Raw genomic sequence first — 24,003 nt, forward strand, 5'->3', positions numbered from 1 at the left:
TCTCTGTTTCTAATAAAGTTTGTAACCACAGACTGTTGGAGCCTCATTTTAGAATCACTGAAGAAGAAAAACAGCCAGGAAACATTTCCAGAATTTTATTTCCAAATGTGAAAACAAAAGAAGTGACGAACAAAGCAGACGAGTCAGAGGAAACCGGAGGAAGCAGCTCTGGGCTCACATGTTGTCTTCATCCGAGTCGTCTTCCTCTTCCAACGAATCCTGCAGCAGAAAGGAGGTCAGCTGACAATACTGCCACCCGCAGGCGTCAACAGGAAGTGCAGCGCTCAGGACTCACCTTGGCGTATTTCTCTGCTTCCTCCTTGATGTCTTTGGGGACGAACTCGTGCCGTCCGTTTGTGACTACAGAGGAGAGAACCAGAGAATCAGGCGTCGCCGTGACAACCACATTCATTTCCCATCATGCTGCTAGAACAGTTCAGGTTCTGACCTTCTCCGACCCAGCTGAGCTCCAGCTCAAAGGCCTTGTCTTTCACCTCGTCGTGAACGATGTAAATTCTAAAAACGGAAGGAAAAAAATGTTTGAGGATCTTACGGTTCAGAGAATCTTCACAGAGTTTAACGTCCACTCACATTTTAGCGACTTCTTTGACCAGTTCTCGACACGTCATGTCCTTCATCTGTCAGAGAAACGGACGGATAAGAACATCTAACAGCAGCTGGAACATCAGAACTGAACCAGAGTCCAGTGAAGTTCAGGAAGAAATTACTCTTATTCACATTTCAGACAGGAAGTCCCAAACAGGCCTGAGCAGAAACCATAAAGGGGTTTCCATAAACCAATCACCTTTCACTTCCTGTCTGAAAGGCTCGCCAGTATGGAGAGAAAGGAGACTCGTCCAGGTTGTGTCTTCATAATTCTTGATTTAAAACTCATACAACACATTTTGTGCATAACTGTGCACACTTGTAATTGTGGATTCACAAAAATTACAAAATACAAAGAAATACTATTTACACTCGTACAACTTTAAATTACAACAGCTTGAGAGTAAATACACATACAAATCTTTAAAAATTGAAACGCATCATTTACACGAATCTTTGAGACGTGAAAAGTCTCATCAGATTTATGCATAAATGCAGTTTTGTGTTTGTATCAAGAAATTTGTACATAATTTTTATAGATTTTTTGGTTTGGGTAGTTTAAATTTGTAATTTTAAGTTATACATATAAATTGTTTTTTTTTTTTTAGTGCAGTCATTCGATTCAAAAATCAAATTAATCAATGTTTTATGAGTTAAATTTGATACAATATTCTGATTTTGTACAAAAACAGGCCAGAGAGACATTGTTTCCCTTCATTTGTATGTATGAAAAAAATGTATTTGTTTGTGTGAGATGTTAAAATTTATAGTGTTAATTCAGCAGTGTAATTTGTGAGCACAAAACACACCAACAGTAAGATAAACAGAACTCTAAAGACGTATGTCTGCATTTTTACTCCAAGAAAATAAAGATACTGACAAACAAACATGTTTCTGCACTTTAACTGGTCCAGGCAAATGCTCTATTCTGATTGGCTGCTGTGTGTGGATGCACAACTAAAAAATAAGTTCCATCCCAATGTTCAATATGTTCAGACAAAACAAGACTTAGGAGGTGAACTGATGCTTTATAGAACGTTTCATGACGATCGGCATTTATGTCGCTTTCCAGCTCAGCAGTACGATGTTGCGTTACCATGACAACGGGCTGCATTACCTATCAAATAGTCCGCCTTTTGTGGAAAAAGTGATCTAAACCCTAAAAAGCAAGAAAAAGTCCTAAAAATGGATTGAATCATTCATTTTGTAAGTGACCATGTTATAAGGGGGATAATGCCCAACAAAGAGAGCATTATCAGAAATTAATGCCTGAACTGACGGAAGACGGTTCACAGAGTGTAATTAATTAGCATTAATAAATATTAATGTGTTAATATTTTTTTAATTAATCGCGTGCCAAAACACTTTAACGTTGACAGCCTTACATTTTTTGTATTTGTAATTTTCTTTCATGTGACAACACAATTGCAATTACAGAGTTACACATCAAGAATCACACAAATCAAAGAGACTACACTCCCTCCTACACTGGTGCCCCTGCAGACTCACCTGCAGCTTCTCAATCTCCGTCTTGGCCGCCTGCTTTGCTTTGCCGATTGCACACCCCCAGTAACCCTGAAGACACAGAGGCGGGCGGGTCAGTCACCTCACCTGGAGTCACCCGAGTGCACACGAACACATCCCACTCACGTAAGAGATCCCAGACGGGTCCACCATGTAGAGCTGAGGACCGTCGTCTTTGTCGTACGAACCCAAAATGAAGCTGAGAGGAGCAAACACATGAGGGAGGGGTTAAAGACAAAGAGCCTCATCAAATGTTCCTACTGTCCCTGAACGCATCACAGTTCCCCAAAAACCTGTTCAGGCTGACAGACACCCACCTGCAGCCGAACGGCCTCACGGCGCTGTACAGCGTGTACGCGTGCACGTACATGGCCACTCTGTCGGACAGGTGCTGCAACCACAGTCACGTTAGCGTCGTCATGGAAACGGACGTGATGAACTGATAGGAGAGACAGAGAGACATACCTTCAGGGGAATGTCGTGTCCATAGTTCGACCGGAAGTTGGAGGCTTCTTCTCGGGCTACTTCAGCGAGCGAGCGAGCATCAGCTAACAGGCCGGCTACCGCCTGGAGAGGGAGAGACAGACCGCCATCAAGAAGAGCTCCTCCACAAACTGATCAACTCTAATGAGGACAGGAAATCTCAAAAAGCTTCCAAATTCTGATCGTCAGAACTACTGAAGCTAGACCGGGACCAGAACCAGAAGAGCCTTAATCTCTTCCTAAACCCTCCTGTGTGATTTCATTGACAGAACATCGTTCATTCATTTATTATTTAAAATAGCTCAATAAACAAGAAGGTTGTGCGAAAACAGGAGGACAACAGAGAAAACACATCGAGACACAAATCTGCAGCATTAACTGTCGCAGCTGAAAACCTGAAAAATTATAGATGATACAGTCAGGTTACCATGCCAACGTGTCTGTCAATGTTGAAGATGCGTTTGTTGGACCCCTGCTCATAAAGTTTGGACAAAACGAGCTTCTCCACTCCAAACACGACTCCATCTTTGCAGCGGATCCCGATGGCTGTGCTGGAAGTTACACAAAAACACACACAGGTTACACACAGACACACAAACTGAGATGAGAGGTGTGGAAGGGTAACAAACCTGCTGTTCTCCACCGCCTTCATGGCGTACTCCACCTGGAAGACCCGACCATCGGGGGAGAAGGTGGAGGCAGACAGGTCATACTGCGGGACACACAAACACATTGTTACACAATTATTCACAAACGAGAAGGTGAATGCGAGTCCACAAAACCAGGGGTAGAAGGTTTTTACTGCGGTGATCAAGACTAAGAGATGGAGCTTGGATGCTTAAATATAGCTGTGACTGATCATAAACAACCATAAATAAAAACAAAAAATATATGAATTCATTTGTTTTTATCTTGAAGAAATTCTACAAACATGAGTGTAAAGCAAAAACTACTAACCAAGTAACACGTATAAAATTAATAAATAACTTAGATGGTCAGTTTTCCAATGGAAGAGAAAAGGGCAACATTGAGCTAAATTTAACATTTCCAATTCTCCTGTAATTGTACTGAATGTTAGCAAAAGTTTCTTCACATCCGGAAAAAAAAACAGACTTAGGAAGGGATGTTTGTGCTCTAGATTTCCAAATAAATTCTTCTGGATCCAAGAACTTTCTTCCTAAAATCAGTTTATATTTGTTTTTCTGTGTTCATAGTGGTTTGGGGTCGATGGGTTTGACCACAAACCGGTGCTTGGTTGAAGCTGGGTCTTTAGTTTCAGCAGATCAAACAAGATCACTGTAGATCCTTCTCTGTATGGAACCCTTCTCATCCATAACTAAATTTACTTTCATGCTGCTCTTGTTGTGTCCAATAGCTCGTATCCACTGTTACGATTCGTTTTTAGAGTGTTTTCCTCTCCACAATTTAGAGCTCAGAACAGAAGAAAACAAAGAAAACTCCCAGATTATTTAAGGGTAAATTTACAATATAGCTTAGACTGTTTTCTGTAATGTTCCGGTCTGACTGAACTATAAAATTTCGGAAAGAGGATTAAAAGAGTGTAATTATAACAATGGAATTATTGATAATGTTTCAAAGTAGATCTTTGAGGCAATCTTGTTATATTTTTTTTGTATTTTAATTGAAAAATAGTAACTAAAGATCTTACTGTTTCATTCTAGAAAGATGTCAAAGCTTAAAAAAGTCGATTTGACCAGAAACAGCTGCTTTCCGCTCCACTTAGTAGGAATAATATCACTTTTAACAGACTGGTCCACAAAACAATCGGGTTTTAATTTGGTTTTCCTCAATGCATCAGTTCTGTCAGCTAGCCGCAGCTAGCATCACTTCACGCAAAGAAATCCCAAATAAAGCGAAGATAAAGAACCAAAAAAATCCCACGGAATTATCACCAACAATTTTCAACTCTTACTGATTTTCAAATATCCAGAACAAACGAATAAATTAGCAACAAAACGAGGTTTTACTTTCACTTCTTCTGTGTTAGCGGCCGCTCTGTGACTCAGCAAGCTAACATGCTAGCTTCGTGCTGCTGCTCACGCGCTCCTGTTAGTATGGCCGCCTTTTTCCACTCAAACCAATAAAAACTAAAAAACACTTCGTTTACTATTTTAATCGGGGACAAGCTGGGTTTGAAGAGGCTTTAAAAGACTCACCCCGGTCCCGATGGAACTCATTTTCACACAAACTTAAAGAAGCTTCAGCCCGCGTTTCCGGTGACGTTCAATCACTTCCGTCGGGCATCTGTCACAATAAAACGCTCACCTTCAACATAAAACCAAGCCATTTCTTTCAATTACTTAAGGCCTTCATCAAAACAAATTGTATTACTGTTGTCGTGTTTATTTTTTCAAACCAAAGAAAATCTGTTTCTAGTTAAATAAAGAGTATTTCTAAGCTTTACAAAATTTAGTATCTATTTTTTTTTGTTAGTTAATTATTGAGCTCTTTAAGTTTCTGAGACTTTTTACTTTGTCATATTTTATAATCATCTGATGTTATTCTGTTTACTTGTTTAAATTATACCTAAGAATTTACAGTGAAATCCATCAGAAACATTTAAATTGATAAATTTGTAAATAATTGTTGCTCTTCATTTGTTTATAATGCTTAATACATTAAAATACACATTTTTTCAGCTTCACTCTTTACATTTTTTAATTTATATTTTTTATTGGAAAACTACTTTTGTCATTTTTGAGTATTTTGTTTTAGCAAATTAACCTAAAGCTAATTTTAGGTCCTTACATCAAACAGAACCAGTCTTTCCACAGACCCCTTCAAAATAAAACACTCCAGATCTTTATCAGAACCTGAATTTCCTCATGAATCATCCACTTTTTCTCAATTTCTTTTTTAGATACTTTGATCCTGTTTTTCTTATTTGGAAGTTGAACCAGTCATGATTATCTTTAGATGAATAATTCACATCTTCTACTGCAGGACCTTCGGGTGTTTATAATCCTCACCACCCATCAGGCAAACAAAAGAAGAACATTCACACTCAGAACTTGTAAGAAAAGTGTCCATAGAGACTTTATTGAGCGTGAGAGAGAGCCGTGTGGATTACAGACCTGCTGAAGTTCAACCAACCAAACCAACCAGTGAGTTAATTCCTCACATCTCCATCTGGATCTGAAAGCTTTGGTCACATCAGAGTGAAGAACATTCATTTACAGTGCAGTTAAAAAATAAAGAACTGGAACCGAACGTGTGATTCTTTTTCTGTTCTTACAGGAAATCAAAGTGTGACTGACGTTAAGGCAACAAGACTGAAGCTCCACCGCCGAGAAGATAAACAAGAAGCATGTCGGACCAGAAGAACCGAGCCACACGGATGAGAAGCGTCTGTTAGTTCATAAAAACATGTACAAGGACTTTATTATTACACTTTAATGAGGGGGGGGGCTGGACTCCAGCAGAAACAGAACGAGCCGTCATTTCAAACACAAACAAGATGTTTGGTCTCAGAACCGCTCCCTCCCCAGCTGACCCTCAGAACCGGGTCAGAAGCTTCCAGTTTGATGTTTCCAGCTGGACTTGGAGCGAGACGGAACATCTTGGTGTGACTCTGCTGGGGCCACGATGACCTCCAGAGGCGCCGCTGAAAGACGTCCAACGCTACTGGACAGAACCGCACCGGGTCCAGACTGCGGCTGACAGACCAGAAACTTTTATTTCTTTTTCTGAATGAAAACAAATAAAAAACGAGAAGAGGAAGGCCATAAATGTAACGAGTGGTTCTGCTGGACCGGGTTCAGAACAGGCGTTCTGATGTGGAACCAGAGAAGGAGAGGAGGACCGAGAGGAGCTGAAGACGGAAACGGACTTCCTGTTCTCGCTCTCTGGTTCAGAAATGTCAGTGTCGCTCGTCTGTCTTCACTGGTTCCGTCCTTGTGGGGGGGTCCAGCGGGTCCGGACAGTTAAGTGTTTCCTTTCAGGACGCCCAGACAGCTCTGCAGCAGCTGGAGGTTCCCCTGCAGGAGAAGAAACGTATCAGAGTGGACAGGTGAGGGGCAGGGCCACAAGCTGTAATTGGAAGCACCACATCAGTCCACCTGTTTGTTTTTTGTGTGTTTTATTTATTTATTTATTATCTTATTTGATACTTTGTCTTTTTTCATAATGTAGAAGATTTGCCACTGTCACCTCTTGGCATTAATGTTCATTTGATGTAATGTTTGCTTAAACATTGACAATTAAAAAAATAAAATAAAAAAAGAAGAAGACCCCTGCAGTGTTGTAGTCAGCCTGCAGGAGGCGACCTTCTTAATCGCTTCTCTGCAGAACTGCAGTTACAGATCTGCTGATTATGAAGTTTGGTCAGAAACCTGCTCTGCTCTCCAGGTGAACTCCCTGCAGGTGCGATCTGGATCAGTACCTTGGCGTGTTTGAGCTCCAGCTCAGCCAGCTCCACCAGGTTTTTCCTGAAGGCTGCCACTCGTCTCGTCTTGAAGTCGACAAGTTCTGAAAAGAGAAACTGGTTTTAGAAGGTGCAGCAGGTGGAAGGAGGACGCCACCGCCGTGAACCTGAGCTCTCCTCTCACCTTGCTTGGCCGACTCAGAGATCTTCTCAAACTTGTGGCAGCACAGTTGCTGGTTGTTCTCCGCCTGCAGAACATCCCTGTTTTTCGCTCGTGCTTTATCCAGGGCTTTGTTAGCGTTCTCGTAGTCCACTAGAGAGCGGCTCCTGCGGTACAGCAGGTCCTGCGGACACAGATAGGGATGCAACAAACGATTATGTTAATAGTCGACTAATCACAAATTATTTTTTCTGAGCAGTCGACTAATCGGGTCATGTGCAAAGTGGATGTAAAACACACATCACAATCATTAGCTTTAAACTAACCAAAAATAAAGACATTGAAGATGATAGTTTATTAAACTTTTAATGAATCGTGCAGCCTCTGTCCTTTGTTAGTTTCTGGCAATAAAACAAGATTATACTAGAAAAGCTGCAGAACCTGCAATAATACTAGTGTGAATGCTGAAAGAAGTCACTGAAGATGCTAAAGCTTTTTGGTGAAAATGGCAACGCAATTGACTTTAATTGCTGCAGGGATTTACTGAAAATGCAAATGATTTGCACGATTTGAAATTTCGTTAAAGAACTATGAAAGAGCGCTGAAGTTGGCCTACAGTTTTTGAAATTTTGTAGTAAAGTTGCTTAAAAATCCCTAATACGTGCCAGTTTTATAAAAACATTTAGTGTGTTGGTTAAATAAAAGCTAAACTCAAAATTAGCTCAAAAAACCTTAATAGATGTCAAATTTTCCAAAAAAAAAGCTAGATCGACCCTTAAATACTAAACAAAAAAAAATCAGTCGAAAACATTAGCTTGTTGCTAAAAAAGTGGCAAAATACTAAATTAGCCCAAAAAACTTAAGTTGATAACAAATCAGCCAAAAATGTTAAGGTGCAAAATTAGCCTAAAAAGAAGCTAGCTTGTTGCTTAAATACTAGCTAAACTCCAAAATAGCCTGAAATTCCCCAGTAAACTAAATTAGTCAAAAACGTTAGCATTTTGCTAAAATATTAGCAAAACGCCAAAATTAGCATAAAAAACTCCAATAAGTGCTAATTTAGCCAAAAAGTTAGCTTGTTACTTAAATACTAGCTAAACTTCAAAATAGCCTAAAAAGTAAACTAGTCAAAACCGTTAGCCTGTTGCTAAAACAGAAGCAAAACGCTTAATTAGCCTAAAAAACCTGAGTAGATAACAAATAAGCCAAAAACGTTAGGATGTTGCTAAAATATTAGCTAAACTCCAAAGTAGCCTAAAAAATAAACTAAATTAGTCAAAAATGTTAGCCTGTAGCTAAAATACTAGCAGAACACTAAATTAGCCTAAAAAACCTCAGTAGATAATAAATTAGCCAAAAATGTTGGCAAGTTGCTAAAATATTAGCTAAACTCAAAATTAGTATAAACAACCTTTGTAGATGCCAAATTAGCCAAAAGAAAGCTAGCATGTTGCTAAAATAGAAGCATAAAATTTGCCTAATAAAAACACCTAAGTAGACAAAAAATTAGCCAAAAATGTTAGCATGTTTCTAAAATATTAGCAAAACTCAAAATTAGCATAAAAAGTACAAGCAACATTAGCCAAAAAAGCTAGCTTGCTAAAATACAAGCTAGACTCTAAAATAGCCTAAAAATTAAACTAAATTAGTCAAAAATGTTAGCCTGTAGCTAAAACAGAAGCTAAACTTCAAATTAGCCTAAAAAAACCGTTACCATGTTGCTAAGATATTAGCTACACTCCAATATTTTTTAAAATTACTATACAAGCTGTGAACATAGCCCATGAATATATTTAAAGGCTCTACTTAAAATTTTGAAATTTGAAGACTTTCTCATTATTTTTTTATGCAGCATATTTTACTGAATATTTCAAAAAATATCAAAATTAGGAATACCAAAAAGCAGTAATGTCCTGAACGAGCTGAACATTTTGATACCGAGCTGAAATCGCTGGAAGTGTGACTGAGTTTTTACACGCCGGAAAACGTCCTGTAAGGAGCCAGAGGATCACTGACCTTTGCAGCCTGAGACTCTCTCAGGTAATATTTGAGGAGGTCAGCTAACTTCAGATCTTCGTCTGCAGCAACCCGAGCCTCGATTTTCTTCAGAACAAACATGAAAAGTTAAAAACAATCAGCAGGAGAACAAACAGGCTGCGACGGTCCAGAGACGCACCCTGGTCTTCTCAAACAGCTCGGACACCTTCAGGAAGAACCTGCTGGAGGAGAAACGCGTCAGGAGGAGGACCAGGAGCAGGTTTAACCGTGAAAGAACGCGAGCGTACTTGCAAAGATCCGTGGAGTCCTGCGTCCCCAACATGTAGAGAGACGAGGCGATTCTGTTCATGTCGTCGGCGGCGTCTGAGTGGAGAAGAACACGGCTCTTCAGGCATCGCCGCACAAAAACATCAGTGCGGACGCTCTGCGGCGGTCTTACTTTTGTGCGAACGGATCATCCGGTCGCATTTGGCCGAAGAGTCCTTGACCCGGTTGTGGTATTCCAACAGGAACGTCTTCTCGTGCTCGAAGAAATCGTCCACGTCCTGAAGGTCACAGAAACTCAGGACTTATACCCGAGAGGAGGCGGGTCCAGCCTCACCTGGATGCACGCTCACCTTGACTCCAGCCACCAGAACGCCGTCTGCAGACTTCACCACGTTCTTGAAGAAATCCTCCAGCTTCTCCTTCTTGTTCTTCCCTCGAACGCTCAGCTGAAAAGACAGGGAGGCGTCACACCTGCAGGTCTGAAGGGGTTTCATTAGTAAGACCCGCCCCCTCCCCGCCGCCGCCACTCACATCCTGGTTGTACTCCAGGAAGACGTGGAAGTTCAGATCTTTCCTGAGGACGGGGTGAGCAGCCACGCGGCACAGGAAGACCTCGTGCATGGCCACCGTCTTCTTGAAGATGGCCAGGTACTCCCTGAGGAGAAAAGGGAGGTCAGACGGGGGCGCTGGGGGGCGTCCATAACAAACGGTGAAGCCACTCACGCCTCCAGCTCCTGCTTCATTTTGGTGAACTCCTCCTTGGTCATGGAGCCTTCGCCCTCCCCGAGCTTCTGCAGCTTCTCTCGGGACGCGTCAAAGTCCGGTCTGGGGGGCGCTGGGGGGATCTGGCATCCAAAACACAAAGGATCATGGGAGTTTTTGAACAATTTGATGGCGTCAGATTTAAATCTCTTCGTTTTCAGATTTGATTTTGTCAAATTATAATTAGGGCTGTCACTTTATCCTGTTAATTATTTACAGTTATTTTAATTTTTTAATCAGGTAAATCTAATTTTTGCATCGGATGGTATGGGGTCAAATCAGGATCAGCTTAAAGTGAACTAAAAACGAATTGAAAATTTGGAAAAATAGACAATTGAAAAAAAAAATTACATTTTGAAAACAGGACATTGTAAATTTGACAAAAACAAAGAAAATTTTGAAATAAAACCTGAAAACTTGAAATAAATATTGAAATTAGTGTGAGGCAGATCCTCTCAATTCCTAATCCTTCAATCGACTAAAGAACCTGAGCTAAAGAAAACAGTCCTTACGATGTATCCTGCATAGTCTTCGTTTTCCACAAAGGAGTCGTGCAGCCAGATGAACTCCTCGTGCTGGCGGACCACGGAGAACTCGTTCTGCTTGAAGTTGGGGAGCGTGCTCTGCGAAAACACGCCGTCCGTCAGCAGGTGAGGAACAAGGAGAGGCGCAGCTCAGCCGGGGCTCACCTTGGTGTGGACGGTGAACTTGACTTTGTCCCTCTCGCTCAGAGCGTCTGAGATGTCCACCTGCAGCGTCGCATCCATCTCCAGATCCACGTTGACCGCCCGTGGCTGCAAAAGGAAACCACAAATCCCATGATGCAACAGTCACAGAGATCAAATTACTCTGAGGATCCTGTTTTTTATTTTTTATTTTATTTCTGAGTATAAACTAACAGTTGCAAGTCCAATAACGTGGAGGAGAGCTGCTTTAAGGAGAACAGCTTCCAGAACTTCTTCATCTACACCAGGGGTGTCAAACTCAGACGCACAAGGAGCCAAAATCCAAACACACCTTATGAAGATGCTAAAATTGATAGCTAAAAATGCCTAAACTGATGGATGAAAACGCTTAAGGTGATAGCCAACTAAAATATTATCTAAATGCCAAATCAGCCTAATAAAACCTAAAAAAAAATTAGGGTAGCTGAAATATTAGCTCAACTCCAAAACAGCCTAAAAGAAAACGAAAAATAAGCTTAAATTGGCCAAAACGGCTGGGATTTAGCTGAAATATCGGCTAAACTCCAAAATGGCCTAAAAAAAATCTTAGTAAATGCTAAATTAGTCCAAAAAGCTAGCAGAATGCCAATTTGTAAAACTTTAAAAATGTAACTTTTTAACATAATTATGAATAATAAAAAGGCAGGAATATTATTCCAGAAAAAAAATCAACTCAAACCCTAAATAACTTTCAATATTTTACTCTCCATCAAAACAGATTTTGTCAAAGTTATACAATTTAGACATGAGCTCAAGATAACATTGGGTCATTGATAACAGTAAAATAAAATGAGGGCCGGATCCGGCCCCAGGGCCTTGACTTTGACACTTGTGATCTACTCCAAAAGTATGGACACTACTCTGAGTTTGGGTGACAGTCAGAATCAGAGCTGAACTTGGATCCAGAACACAAACACAACTTAAAAACCTCCAATAAAGTGGATTTTTATCGTCTTTTTACAGGTGGATTCAGCAGTTTCATCCTCTGGAGCATCAGATGAAAACCAGCAGAGGACCCAAGACCTGAGCCCATCAGGAGGAGAACCTCTTCCACAGGTGAGGAAACACCTGGATAAAAACTTTCCCATGGAGACAAGACTCCTTCCTCTGCAGGAGAACCCCGTGACAGACACTAGAACCTCTGGAGTTCTGGAGAAGACGGTTCTGGTGTTTGGAGAACTTTTCCACTTTAATGGTTTTATTAAATTACTGCTGTTAGCAGAGAATGAGGCCTCGCTCCCCGCAGACGGGCTCACCCTGAAGGGACAGTCAGCTGACTCCCAGCTGGCGTCCCCTCGCGGCCTGTGGCTGCTCCCCGGCCGTCAGGTGGCTCCGGCCCGGATAAAAGGAGCCAGAACCTCGGCTGACCCGTTAGCACGATGCTAGCGTTAGCATACACAGCTATCGCACAGAAAACAGTGCTAACTCAAGAGCTTTAAGCGAATGAGAGCACAGAACCCTGCCGAACTCAGCCGAACCAGCACACACTTTGACAGACAGGAGGACGTCTTCGCAGACGGACACACAGCCCCCCCGGGAGAACACTCACCCCCCGGTCCTCCTCGGAGAGGAAGTCGGGTCCGTCGTCCAGCCCTTCCTGCTGCGGAGACACAAACAGAGCTGTAAGTTCACCACCCCAGACAGGCGGAAAGACCCCCCTGGAAACCCCGCATGCCCCCCGGAGCCCCGCACAACCCGGGAGAAGGGACAGAAAAACAGAAGAATCGTTGAGGAGAAGCTGCGGACACCCACCATCATGGCTGCGAGCGGCTGGTGACAGGAAGTGGGCCGGGGTGGCCAGATCTCGCGAGAGAATCAAACAGCTGAATGAAAACTAGGGGGAGGGGTGCGTGAAAGAAATAACAAATCAAAGTAAACAACAAAAATAGGACATTTGTAGTCAGTAAAAGGTTTAATTGAAGAAATATTTGAAAACTATTTCATTTAAAATCAAAATAATATAGCAGTTTTCATCTTAAAAAATAAGTTTGTGATTATTTTATGTTGCCAAAAACAATGTATTTAATGTAGTTTCAAAACATTTGAATTCACTGTCATTTCTATTCATTTATATGTGTTACTGACTCAAGCATCCTCATAATTATATTAGTACGCAAGTAATGACTTATGTGTATTTAATTTTTATGCCTGGAGAGATTAACAAAAGTTTTACTCTTTAAATTTCCATGAGTAGAATATCTGTTAAAGTAAATATACACATATTTTTACTAAATCCAACTTAGTTATATAGAAATTTATTCTTAATTCATCTAAATAAAGAGAAAACGGATTTGTTGGTCACGTCGTCAATAATGTTTAGCATTTAAAAAAATAACATTATCTTATAGTATGATCATAAATTATTAGCTCCTCCATTTTACATTTTTTTTTCTGAACATTTCACACGCACCTTAATTTACTTGTTCTATGCTGTTGAATTTTAAATTAAAATAGAAAGTTTTAAGAGGATTTCACTCCTTCTGCTATAGTAATGAGAAACTTTTTATTTGTTCAATAATAAAAATATATAATGTGAATTTGGAGCTGTAGCATTATTTTTCTTAAACCATTCAAAAATATTAAATATTCTATTTATAGGAAATTAAGGCAAATATAAATAAAATCATAACATTTGTTTTTTTCTCACTCATTAATGCAAATGCAGTTAACCTGAAGCTCTAAACTTTACTGTTTCTCCTAAATCGATGTTTTTTTTTCCCTGAAACTACCTTTAATTATTCAAATACAAAGTAGGATATTTGAAAGGGTTAGTATTTATTTTTTAAATATATTCAACCTCAACGAAATAGAAGGGAAAGGGTTTGGAAGGTAAATTACTTTAAGTATTATATATGCTGGAAATATTGATCTCATCCACGAATTCACTTTACCTCCAACTTGTTGTGACCCGAATTGAAATAAAAGCAGTCAAAAAGGATAATAGAAACAGTCGGATGTAAATAAAGTGAATTTCGTTTAAGAATGTGTTTAGAAAATCTCACAGATGAATTGAGGTCATTTTTCAAACTTTATTTTAAATCCATGTCTGTGGAACGTTCCAGCTCATCCAACAACCATATTTAGAACATTTTGGAATTTGATTTTATCGTCTTTTGATGTTCAAACATTTGAGTTTTGATAGTTTTACACCTTCTTGTGCTGCAGAACAAACCACTTGTCAGAACTCTCAAACACAAAATACACATTTCAGACCCAAAAATTCCCTCTTTCCGTTCAAGTTTGAGACCTTCAGCTTTATTGTATTCAATAAGACCTTTTCAGACACAATGAGAATCTGCGGATGCTCCTCCCACAGACAGGAGGCGCCGTTATGCGTGTCGTGTGATCCCAGGTGTGGCTGTGATTGGTGGAAGGAGACACGGCGGGAGGCGTCAGATCTGCCACAGGCTTTTATTGCAAAGTGGCGTCCTGTGATCTCAGAAACAATGTTCCACTTTAAGGCTCCAGATATTATTATTGTGGTGGTGTTTGTGGGGGAGTGGGGTCATCTCTCACTGCTGGGGTCAGCTCTGCTTCTGTAGTGCTTCTTGACAAAATAAAAGTGCACTGTAACTCTGCTCGACGGTTACATTCAAACTGAAAGTAAGGCGACGATCAAACAGCTAGAGGGGGGGCAGGAACGAGAAGAAAACACAGAATTCGACGTTTAATGTTTCAACAAAAAGTGCTGGAAAACGGGATGCATAGTCTAACACAACACTGGGTGGGGGTTACAGGGGGGGTTCACATGGACAAAGCGTGACCCGTGTGCGGCAGGAGGCAGTGTTGGGCGGCGCTCTCTTCCACACGTGCCTGCTTCCTTCATTACCGACTTTTTGGCAAAACTCTGGCTGAGAGAGACGACCAGCGGGGTGGGGGGTACTTGGTATAGTTGTACTGTTTGTGAACAAAGTCACAGAGCTGGGGGGGTGCTTGCATACCATTATGTTACTGAGATCTCCTTTTATGTTGAGAAAAAAACAAAACAAAGCAAAAGAACCAGAACAAAAAGAACAAAGAGGCCTAGAGATGCTAACTCCTTCAGGACATGGATACAGACAGGGCGAGCTGCTGGGTGAAGTGGCGTGTTTGAGTGGGTGGGGGGGTCGGTTGCTTCGGTCCTGATGGCACAGCGGTTGGCTCGGCTCTGCTGCGACATCACAGCGGCTTGCCTTCCAGAGTCACCACCACGTTCCCGCCCAGCTTCTCCGCCAACGTGGCGCGGTCCTGAATGTCATCCAGACCGTTCACCTGCCACTCGTGTTTGATACCTGAGGAGACGAGCCCGGGGTCAAAGCGGGGTCACTGGTGGCATCATCAGTGCGGGGCGGGGGCGCCGCCTTACCTGTAAACTTCTTCTTGATGGCATCTTTGGAGCTGGCGTAGATCATCTTGCTCTTCAGAGGAGCGCTCTCTGGAGCCCTGTGGGACCAAAACAAAAGCTCACGTGAGCTGCAGCAACTTTAGGTAAACACTGATGACAAATGCTGCTCGTATTTGGGTCAGAACACAGAATACAATCAAGTTCTGGTCAAGAAGAGCTTTTCTAATTCACTTTCTCTAAACAAGCTCAAAAACAGGAATAAACTACAACTAATTGCAGATTAATTTGTGTTTGGGTGGTCAGGATGGTAGAGGGTGGCGTGAGGGGTTCTGAAGGCAGAACATTAACCATCAAAAACATCCAGAGAAGCAACAAAATGCATTTTATCTGCTTTTTAAACAATAGAGGTCTCACTGTCAGATATTTGACGTTTTGTTCTTATAATCATTCTATTTTCAGTATAAAAATAACACCACATTTTCACCTAAATGTTCCACAAATTCTTTAGGATTGAGTAAAACGTAGCAATTTAACATGTCAATCATATAATTTTCTAAAAGAACATCAATCTGTTTTTCTCCTTTCATTTTCTCTGTAGATCAAACCTAAATGACAAACCCAGAAGCTGCTGGGTTTCAGTAACCAATGATGCTGGAAGCTACTATACCAGAAAATGAAGACCAGGTCCTCTTTCTTGGACTCCTTGGTTTCATAGGTGGCGTCGTACAAGGCGTATCTACAGTCATTGGGAGGGAGGAGCTTGACAAAGCAGGCGTAGGGGTCGTCCACGGTCTCGCCGATGTCTCCCACCAGGATCTGCTTCCCGTCTTCTACGATGATGTTCTTCTTGTCGTCGCTCATACAGAACATCACGGCCTTCTTCCTCTTCTTCACCTCATCCTGGGTCGAAGACTTCCTCACCTTCATGTCGTTGAAAACCCTGATGACTTCATCGGTAACTGTCACACCTGATGCCTGCAGAGGAGGAAGACGGGTTCATTCGTGGACGTTTTCATAAAAACACAGAAGCTTCAGCTCATTAAATCCTGCTGAGCTGAAGAAAAACAGATCCACAAAGGACCTTTCGCTTCAAGGAAAAACCAAAACAAACTCAAAGTTTTTTTTTAAGCACAAAATACAATACGGAGTCCCAGACTGATCAGCTGAGTTGGACTAACAGACCTCAGATGATCCCGTTAAAGCTCCTCAATCTGATCCACAAAAGCAGAGCTCTGAGTCTGACAACTCCAACCCAAGCGGATAAAAATCTAAACACTGTCAAAGGTCAATTTATTAGCTATGGCGGCCTTCAGCTCATGGGTGGTGTCCAACTTCATAAATCTACACACAGAAGCTGAGAATATGCTCCTCCATGACAGTTTCAAAACGTGCCTGATACTTCAAGTGTGATTTACAGTTCCAGGTGATCGGTCTGTCAACAAAAAACCTCCTGACGTTCAGGAAAAACTATCAGGGCTGATGACTCAGGAGAGAATCCAGAACAAGTGCGCAGTTTACTTTTCCTGAAACACGGCCCGGCAGAGCTCCTGCAGGAGCTCCAACCTTTGCAGTGTCACACGAAGCGAGTGCAGGGAGTGTCATGGACCTCGCCCTCTCGCTGTGAGTCACAGCGAGGAAATTACATCACGAGAAACTCTGGCCCGTCTCATCAAGGAAAGGAAAAGTTTTAACAGATCAAAAAAAAAAAAAAAAGAAAAAACTTCCTGCTTACATCCCATTATCCCTACTGCAATTATGTTTTAGGGGAAAGTGACACCACGTGACTGCAGGGAAATGTTAGATCTGATAACTACTTGCTTTCAGAGTTTTCAGTTGCTCTTTGTATTTTTGGGTAAAATTCTAAGATGTAATCAGTGTACGGTTGGTTTTATTGTACAGGAAAACTCTGGACAGATAGAAACTAACATCTCCACTCTGTCAGAGACTACATGCAAATATTAGGATAGAATGGAAAAAGGAAAAGCAGCTCGTTTGTGATGGAGTCAGGAAAGCAGGCCTGCTGGTTAGATGAAGGCCCGCACGTGCCACCATCACGACTTATTCAAATTATTTAATTCAGCATTATTCATTTACCCATAAAAGACAGATAAATTACACCACACAGACTGATTACAAACAGAAGAATACATTTCAATTTCAAGGGGCACGTGCTTAAATCCGGCTAGGCTCAAACGTCTGAGATGACAGGAAACCCTTTAAGGGGAATGCGCGCGTGCGTCAACGAGCACCGATGCGGCAGCTTAGTCCGAAAAAGGGGCTCCTTTGTCGGCCTTGCCATTTCCTGTCCGCCAGGACCGCCTCACAGTGACTGAAAATGGCTTTCCTGTCCTCTGAACGACGAGCCATCGACGTCTCCGCGTCAAAAAGAAAAGAAAAAAAAATCCAAAGCGGCGTCTGCGGATGAATGAAAGGAACGCACTGATTGGGGCGGAAACTCGGGAGCGAATTAGCTTATTAAGCGCGGCAGAGCCTCGAGGCCTCCGCAGACTGCACAGTCACGTTCTGACTCAACCACCCGGGCAAACCCGCCCTCCCACATACACCACTGCCGCTTCCAGCTCGCTCTCCGGCCCGGTTCGGGTCGGCCTCGATGGGTGTAGGTTGGGTGGCCGAGCGGGATGAGCGCTTTGTTAAGATGGCCGCCCCGGGCCACACGGCACGGGAGGTATCCGCGGCCCAACTCGGCTGCGCGCGCTGCCAAACCGGAACACAAACAATCAGCCAGACTTGGGTTTCTTAATTCAAATAACGTTATACAATCCCGGTTCTGGAGCTGTACGTAGATTTCCCAAACGCCGATTAACCGCCGGAAAGAAGCGGCAGCCATGCTAGCTAACAACACGCTACCAGCCGACCCGCCTAACGCTCCACTGAACACTCAAGAAGCCCCGAGACCCGACCGAACCGGGTTTTCAGAACCACGAATCGACCAAAAGATGGTTCTTGGTCGGTTCTTACCATTTTGTCCGGAGGTTTAAGCGCGCTGCGTCGTTTTCAGAGCGAGGTTTGTCGGGATTCAGAGCTAACTGGGAATGTAGCCGAGCGGAGGAGGAGGAGGAGGGCGCGGAGGCTGATGGGCGGGGCGGAGGGCGGGGCCACGAGGCAGCGCTTTTTTATTTTAATCAACTTTATTTGTAAATGCGGGCTAAATAAGGAGCGCGCGCAGACAGTCACGTTGATCTGAGGAGCTGCCCAGTTAAAACAAACCATTGGATACAGACATTTGAACAGGGAGGAGATCTTTATCTGCTATTTTTAGGCTTCAAAATGGTGATTAAATGGCGCTCCTCTGTATAAGTGAGAAAGACCTGTTTTAAGATCCACACTACAGAACCCCATTTAGGGACAGAACGTCTGCAGAACAGGAAGGTGGTGGGATCAGCATGCAGCATCATCCATGGGAAGCTGCATCATCTTTCTGGACATCCTGAAGATGCCATCAGAAGAAAAGTTCCTCCTCTGGAGTCAACTTCCTGCTTTTACTCTTCATTTAAGTGTGATGCTCATTTATGGGAAAATTTTGCAGATTTATAGTTAGAATTAAAAGAATGTGAATAATCTCCATTCAGTTCCTTTGGTCTGACTCCACTCAAACAAAGTCCCTGACCCCTGGATTGCACCTGTTTTTCCTACAGGTGTGTTTGGATCCAGGTGTGTGCAAAGTCCACAGCTCATAAACAAGCGTTACAAAGTTGAAGTCCAAGCCTCTCCTGACATGGTGGCACCTCCCACCTCAGGGAGAACAAAGCCCACAGAGATGATCCTGTACCTGCAAAAGCAAACACGTCCGTCCGGTTTGAGAAATGCCCATGTGGCAATCTGTCAGACTGAAACTCTCCAGTCACAAGGAAACAGGAAATACCTGAGAGTCTGAAGCAGAAAAACATTATTTACATGAATGTTCTGAAATCCAAAGCAGAGAACCGTACATATGATAAAGCGGCGAAAGTTCCTGCAGTTCAAACTACAGTTATATAAAGTGTGAATCAGTTGAAAAAGAGAAATATCGATAAATTCACACGCGCTAAGAAGTACTAAAAGGGTTTAAAATTCAATTCTACATTATGCAGTAAACATTTAGCTGATAGTTAAACAAACACTCCTCAAAAACTGCTTCATGTTTGTTTTCTTTTTATCTCTCTGACACTTTTTCGAGGCGCTTCTGTCGTCCTTCTGTTTTCCTGGATTTCAGGATCTTAACTCAAACCAACGAAGCTCAAAATAAGACAAAACCAACGTTTTATCTTCACCAAACAAAAGCAGGAAGAGTGTTTGAATCCGGCGCAGATGGGTAGCTTTATCAGCACCACTTTACAGCAACAAGACGAAACATTTGTAAGGAAAAAAAAAACATTTTCATGGTGGCATCATTTTCCACTAAAGCTGATTTAGCCATTGAGTTATTCAAGTTCATCACTCAAACGGCCATGAAGTCGCAATGATTTCTGGAAGTGGGAGTGCCTCATGGTACGGCCAGCAGTGACCTCTGACCTGAACCCTACAGAGCCCGTCTGGGACTAGCTGAGGCAGAGGATGGATGATCGAACGCCCAAAGTGACCTGCAGAACTGGATATAGAACATGTGGAAGAGTGGAACACCTCAGAACATCACCAGTCTGATGAGGAGCAGGAGACGTCAAACTGTCATTACAGCAAATGGTGGAAATACCCACTATTGACGTGGCTCATATTTATCATGCGTTAATTTTGGGGGAAATTCTGTTTTTTTTTTCTCATTCGTTATTAGTAATATCAAAGGGAACGTTCTCATATTTTATTAAATAGCAAAATCACTCTTGTAAATAAAATCTCTGACTTATCGCAGAATAAAACCCTCCAGATAAACCAGTCTGAGATGTTCTGGATGGGCTGGAGGGTGCGGCGGATGAGCGGGACGTCCTCATGTTGCCTAGATGCTGACACTCCAGCCAATAGGACAGGGTGGGCAGCGCCTTCAGGTTACTCCTTTGTGATCTGCTTGTTTTTCTATTTTATCTGTTTGTTTCTGTTTTTATAATTATGAGGGGCTTATCTTATTATTTTATTGCATGTGTGGGGTATAGTTTTTCTTGTATTTTTATTTGTTTTATGTACAGCACTTTGAGCTGTTTTTTAACTGGAAAGGTGCTATATAAATAAAATTAATTTGAATTTGGATCAGGGGTGTCAAACTCAATCTCACAAGGGGCCAAAATCCAAAACACACCTGAGGTCGTGGGCCGAACAGGATAAACATTTATTAAACGCTCTAAAACTACATTTTTAAAAATTAAAAAAAAAAAACATTTTTACATAATTATGAACTAGATATATAGTATTACCTGTGATAATGCTAGTGTGAATGCTGGAAGCTGAATTTGGCCGCTAAAGATGCTAGTGCTGATAGCTGAAGATGCTGAAATTGATAGCTGAAAACGCTAAAGCTTATAACTGGAAACAGTGAAGCTGATAGCCAGGTAAAATATTAGCTAAATCCCAAATTAGCCTAAAAAAAAAAAAAGAAAGAAAAAACTTAGGTTAGTCTAAACAGCTTGCATGTAGGTAAAAAATTAGCTAAACTAAAACATGGAAAGAAGCCTAAATTATCCAAAATAGCTAGCATGTGGCTGAAATATTTGCTAAACTCCAAAATAGCCTAAGAAATGGAGAAAAAAAAAAACGCTTGAATTAGCCTAAACAGCTAGCATGTAGCTCTAAACTCTAAAATAGCCTAAAAAAATCTTAGTAAATGTCAAAATAGCCCAAAAAGCTAGCAGAATGCTAATTTTGAAACTCTTAAAACTATAACTTTTTACATAATTATGAATAATAAAAAGGCAGGAATATTATTCCAGAATAAATCAACTTAAAATAAAATTCAAGTATTTTACCCTAAAAAAATATATAAAAATACATATTTCGTCAAAATTATCCAAGTTAAAAAAGAGTGAAAGATAACATCGGGTCATTAATAACACAATAAAATGACCTGGAGGGCCGGATCCGGCCCCCGGGCCTACACTTTGACACGTGTTTTAGACCTTTAAAACAGTAAAACCCTCATTTGAGAGATTTATAAACCCGTGTGGCTCCAGAAACTGACAGATTCAGAGACAAAAGACAGTTTAGACTCCACTTCTGGCAGGCCGGGCCTCATAGACCACAGGAGAGAGATGCAGGTACAAAAACTAATTTTTATTTTAACATCAAAACAAAAACAGGTGGAACTGAGAGGAAGCGGAAGGCATAAATAAACCCAAAGATGGGCTACAGCTAAATAAATAAGAGGAATGAGGGGGGGGGGCGGCTCCAGTGTAGTGTCTACAACTGACGTCCAACCGCAAAACACAAAAAATTTGCATCAGGAAGACAATTCTGCGAAAGACTAATCAGAGCCAAAAAAATAAAAGCGGGAAGGGGCGGGACTTTAACTTCACCTGCCTGTATTCTACGACTGCCGACCCACCTGGACGCGTCACCTCAGAGGTTCTGAGGGTTCCTCTTGAAACTTTTCAGGAATACATTTTTGGACAAATTTGTGTAGTATTTGTAGAGTGATGTGAAAACGGGAATTTATGAATGTATGCACAGATATACGGCTGACGATGAGACGCGATGTTTGGGTTTATGTAGTTAAACGGTTTAACAGAACACCAAAAAAGAACCTGAGTACAAAAAAACAACAACAGATTTTCTTGAAAAATATATAAATTCTACAATTGTCTTAACAGCATCAAGAAGTACTCGTGTTAAAAAGTTGGACGACATTTTAAATTGAAGCTGCTGAGCAGGTAAAAGGATGAGATCTGGATAGAACCTGAGATATGAAACAGAACCAGACCTCTTGAGACTGGGCCTGAATGCAGCAGCTCAGCTGGAGCTGGTCATGTGACCACATGGTGCTCCTCTGGTCATGTGACCATCTGGCTCAGTACAGTGGAAGCATTGGTCATAGCTTTTGTATAGAAGCTCTTATTTTGGCGGTGTTTTGTGTAAACTTCCTCCATCACATGGACGGTCGTTCTCTGAGTGAACACCTGCCACTGCACAGCTTCAGGTGGCTTCAGTGCAAATGTTCTTCAGTGTTTTTTTTTTTGGGAGACACCAGCAGAACCATCTGAGGTTCTACCGGTTCTGCAGCGCACCCGGGCCTCGTGTGTCCACCATCAGCCCACATGGCGAGCTGTAGAACTCCTTTAAAACTGACCTTCCAACAGGTAAAGGGGTGGAGCTTAGTGACCTTAGTAACATCAGAAGTCCAAAAAGAGTGGCCCCCACACATTGAGGGGCGGCGGTTCAGTGGCGAGGACGCTTGCTGGGCGGGGCGGAGCTGCGCTCCAATAGGCCGAGTGCGCTGAGCTGGGCGTGGAAGAACTGCTGCAGGCGCACGCCGGCCTTGGCCTCGTTGGTGTGTCGGGGGTTGTACTGCAGACAGTTGGAGAACATCAGCTCCACGTCGCAGATGAATTCACCTGTGGACAGAGGAAACGCCGTCGATCGTGAAAAACCGGACATCAGCTCAGATCAAACCAGGAGTTTACCATTAAATATATTATCTTTCAATTGATGCCATATAAACATCTTTTTACTGCATGTATAAAAATATTTATTGATTAACCGTAATTTACACATTACATCAGCAAACCAGGATCAACAAAACAGATAAAAACCTCAAAATTTAAAAAGAAAGAAATGGTTTTTATCAATTTAAACTGAAATTTTTCTTAAAATTTCTTGCTTAACTTCATCAGTTAACAAAAAACCCCAAATCTCAGTTGCTTTGACTCATTTGACAATAAATACTGAAAATGTTCTCCATCCTCAAAGTTCTGCTGATACAGTTCCAGTAAATCGATGACAAGAAGATTGTAAATGAAGACAACACCTCACTAGAAAAACACTCAATCTTTTCAGCTAAACGGATAGTTTTTACAAACGGGTTTTACAAACTTTAGTGCAAAAAAAGCTCCAAAAACTTTAGATTCGACAAAAAACACATTTTACAGGCATATTCAAGTACGACTTCTTCACCAGACTAGCAAACGGTCACATGGTGTCACGGAAATGATCGAGATTTTTGTGATATTCTTAATTAAATATGCATTATTGCATTTTCCGGACTATAAGACGCTGTTTTTTTTTATAGATTGGCCAAGGCTGCGATTTATACTCAGGAGCAACTTATTTGTGATTTTTTTAAACGTAAATGGGCTCATATATTAGTTATTTTTCCACCAAAAACCACTAGAGGGCACTGTAGATTGTGTGTCAGTATTTTCTGCTGACAGGAACGCAGGAGAAGAAGTGCCGTCCAAAACAAAAAAAGACTGCCGCTCTCTTTGGACAAGCACTGGGCATTACATTTGATGCACGTCAAGACATTTTTTATTTATTTATTTTTTTTTATTGTAATTTATATTCAAAGTAAATCTGTTTTATCACAACTTATTTCTGTAAAGTGAAGTTCTGTCTCCTTTTTCTTCAATCTATTGAAAACATTTTATAGAAAGACCACACAAGATGCCCGTCTCTTCCAAAAATAGCACAATTCACTTCTCAGTTGCATCTAAAATTCAATTTTATTCTGTTGCTTTTTTTTTAAGTTACACTTGCATATATATAGATTTAAATATGAAAAAATCTTACACATATGTTCATGATACATAAACTTTAGATAAGTTTAAATTAGGGGTGTTGCGGATCACGGATTATCCGTGGTCCGTACGGATCAGAAGCCACGGTTCGGGACACGGTTCGGACACGTGTGTAC

General features: G+C 41.5%; 4 protein-coding genes across 8 annotated transcripts in view; all 4 read right to left on the reverse strand.

Annotated features, from left to right (window-relative positions):
- Positions 1 to 80: 80 nt before the first annotated feature.
- Positions 81 to 4,916, reverse strand: psma3 (proteasome 20S subunit alpha 3). Of its 2 annotated transcripts, none has more exons than XM_024270889.2 (11): positions 4,791 to 4,916; positions 3,243 to 3,325; positions 3,041 to 3,164; positions 2,596 to 2,697; positions 2,448 to 2,521; positions 2,257 to 2,329; positions 2,116 to 2,181; positions 592 to 638; positions 449 to 516; positions 296 to 360; positions 81 to 219 (listed from the first exon to the last, which is right to left on the reverse strand). In XM_024270889.2, the coding sequence occupies exons 1-11, from the start codon at positions 4,809 to 4,811 to the stop codon at positions 175 to 177; spliced, it is 768 nt and encodes a 255-aa protein (XP_024126657.1). In that variant the 5' UTR covers positions 4,812 to 4,916; the 3' UTR covers positions 81 to 174. The 2 variants fall into 2 exon arrangements, with proteins under 2 accessions (XP_024126657.1, XP_024126663.1); XM_024270895.2 differs by lacking the exon at positions 4,791 to 4,916 and adding an exon at positions 4,602 to 4,783.
- A 729-nt stretch (positions 4,917 to 5,645) lies between these two features.
- snx6 (sorting nexin 6) lies at positions 5,646 to 12,809 on the reverse strand. 3 transcript variants are annotated; one of them, XM_024276106.2, is made up of 14 exons: positions 12,662 to 12,809; positions 12,459 to 12,509; positions 10,874 to 10,978; positions 10,697 to 10,807; positions 10,146 to 10,267; positions 9,954 to 10,077; positions 9,773 to 9,868; positions 9,595 to 9,700; positions 9,443 to 9,518; positions 9,334 to 9,376; positions 9,174 to 9,260; positions 7,182 to 7,341; positions 7,016 to 7,101; positions 5,646 to 6,611 (listed from the first exon to the last, which is right to left on the reverse strand). In XM_024276106.2, exons 1-14 carry the CDS (start codon positions 12,665 to 12,667, stop codon positions 6,558 to 6,560), a joined length of 1,227 nt encoding a protein of 408 aa, XP_024131874.1. In that variant the 5' UTR covers positions 12,668 to 12,809; the 3' UTR covers positions 5,646 to 6,557. The 3 variants fall into 3 exon arrangements, with proteins under 3 accessions (XP_024131874.1, XP_024131882.1, XP_024131889.1); XM_024276114.2 differs by having other exon boundaries at positions 9,334 to 9,373; positions 12,662 to 12,808; XM_024276121.2 differs by having other exon boundaries at positions 12,459 to 12,506; positions 12,662 to 12,738.
- A 1,115-nt stretch (positions 12,810 to 13,924) lies between these two features.
- cfl2 (cofilin 2 (muscle)) lies at positions 13,925 to 18,318 on the reverse strand (the record flags this gene model as incomplete). Its single annotated transcript, XM_024267965.2, is given in 4 exon segments — positions 13,925 to 15,180; positions 15,255 to 15,331; positions 15,901 to 16,208; positions 18,213 to 18,318. Coding segments are annotated over 4 exon segments (501 nt in total). The 3' UTR covers positions 13,925 to 15,067.
- A 3,089-nt stretch (positions 18,319 to 21,407) lies between these two features.
- baz1a (bromodomain adjacent to zinc finger domain, 1A) overlaps positions 21,408 to 24,003 on the reverse strand; it is a 23,745-nt gene continuing 21,149 nt past the window's right edge. For both annotated transcript variants that reach the window (XM_024268466.2, XM_036209898.1), the window contains one exon: positions 21,408 to 22,705. In XM_024268466.2, coding sequence (XP_024124234.1) covers positions 22,530 to 22,705 — 176 coding nt within the window. In that variant the 3' untranslated portion in view covers positions 21,408 to 22,529. The remainder of the gene's footprint in view (positions 22,706 to 24,003) is intronic.

Source organism: Oryzias melastigma, linkage group LG22, assembly GCF_002922805.2.
Source record: "Oryzias melastigma strain HK-1 linkage group LG22, ASM292280v2, whole genome shotgun sequence".
Lineage (NCBI taxonomy): Eukaryota > Metazoa > Chordata > Actinopteri > Beloniformes > Adrianichthyidae > Oryzias > Oryzias melastigma.

Excerpts from the sequence above, each read along its gene's own strand:
- psma3 (XM_024270889.2), bottom strand. The coding sequence starts at position 4,811 with ATGAGTTCCATCGGGACCGGG. Across the intron at positions 3,165-3,242 it reads AAGGCGGTGGAGAACAGCAG|CACAGCCATCGGGATCCGCT; the intron begins GTTTGTTACCCT and ends TGTAACTTCCAG. Across the intron at positions 361-448 it reads GCTCAGCTGGGTCGGAGAAG|TCACAAACGGACGGCACGAG; the intron begins GTCAGAACCTGA and ends TCTCCTCTGTAG.
- snx6 (XM_024276106.2), bottom strand. Across the intron at positions 10,979-12,458 it reads TCTCCGAGGAGGACCGGGGG|CCACGGGCGGTCAACGTGGA; the intron begins GTGAGTGTTCTC and ends TTCCTTTTGCAG. Across the intron at positions 9,869-9,953 it reads TCCTGGAGTACAACCAGGAT|CTGAGCGTTCGAGGGAAGAA; the intron begins GTGAGTGGCGGC and ends CTGTCTTTTCAG.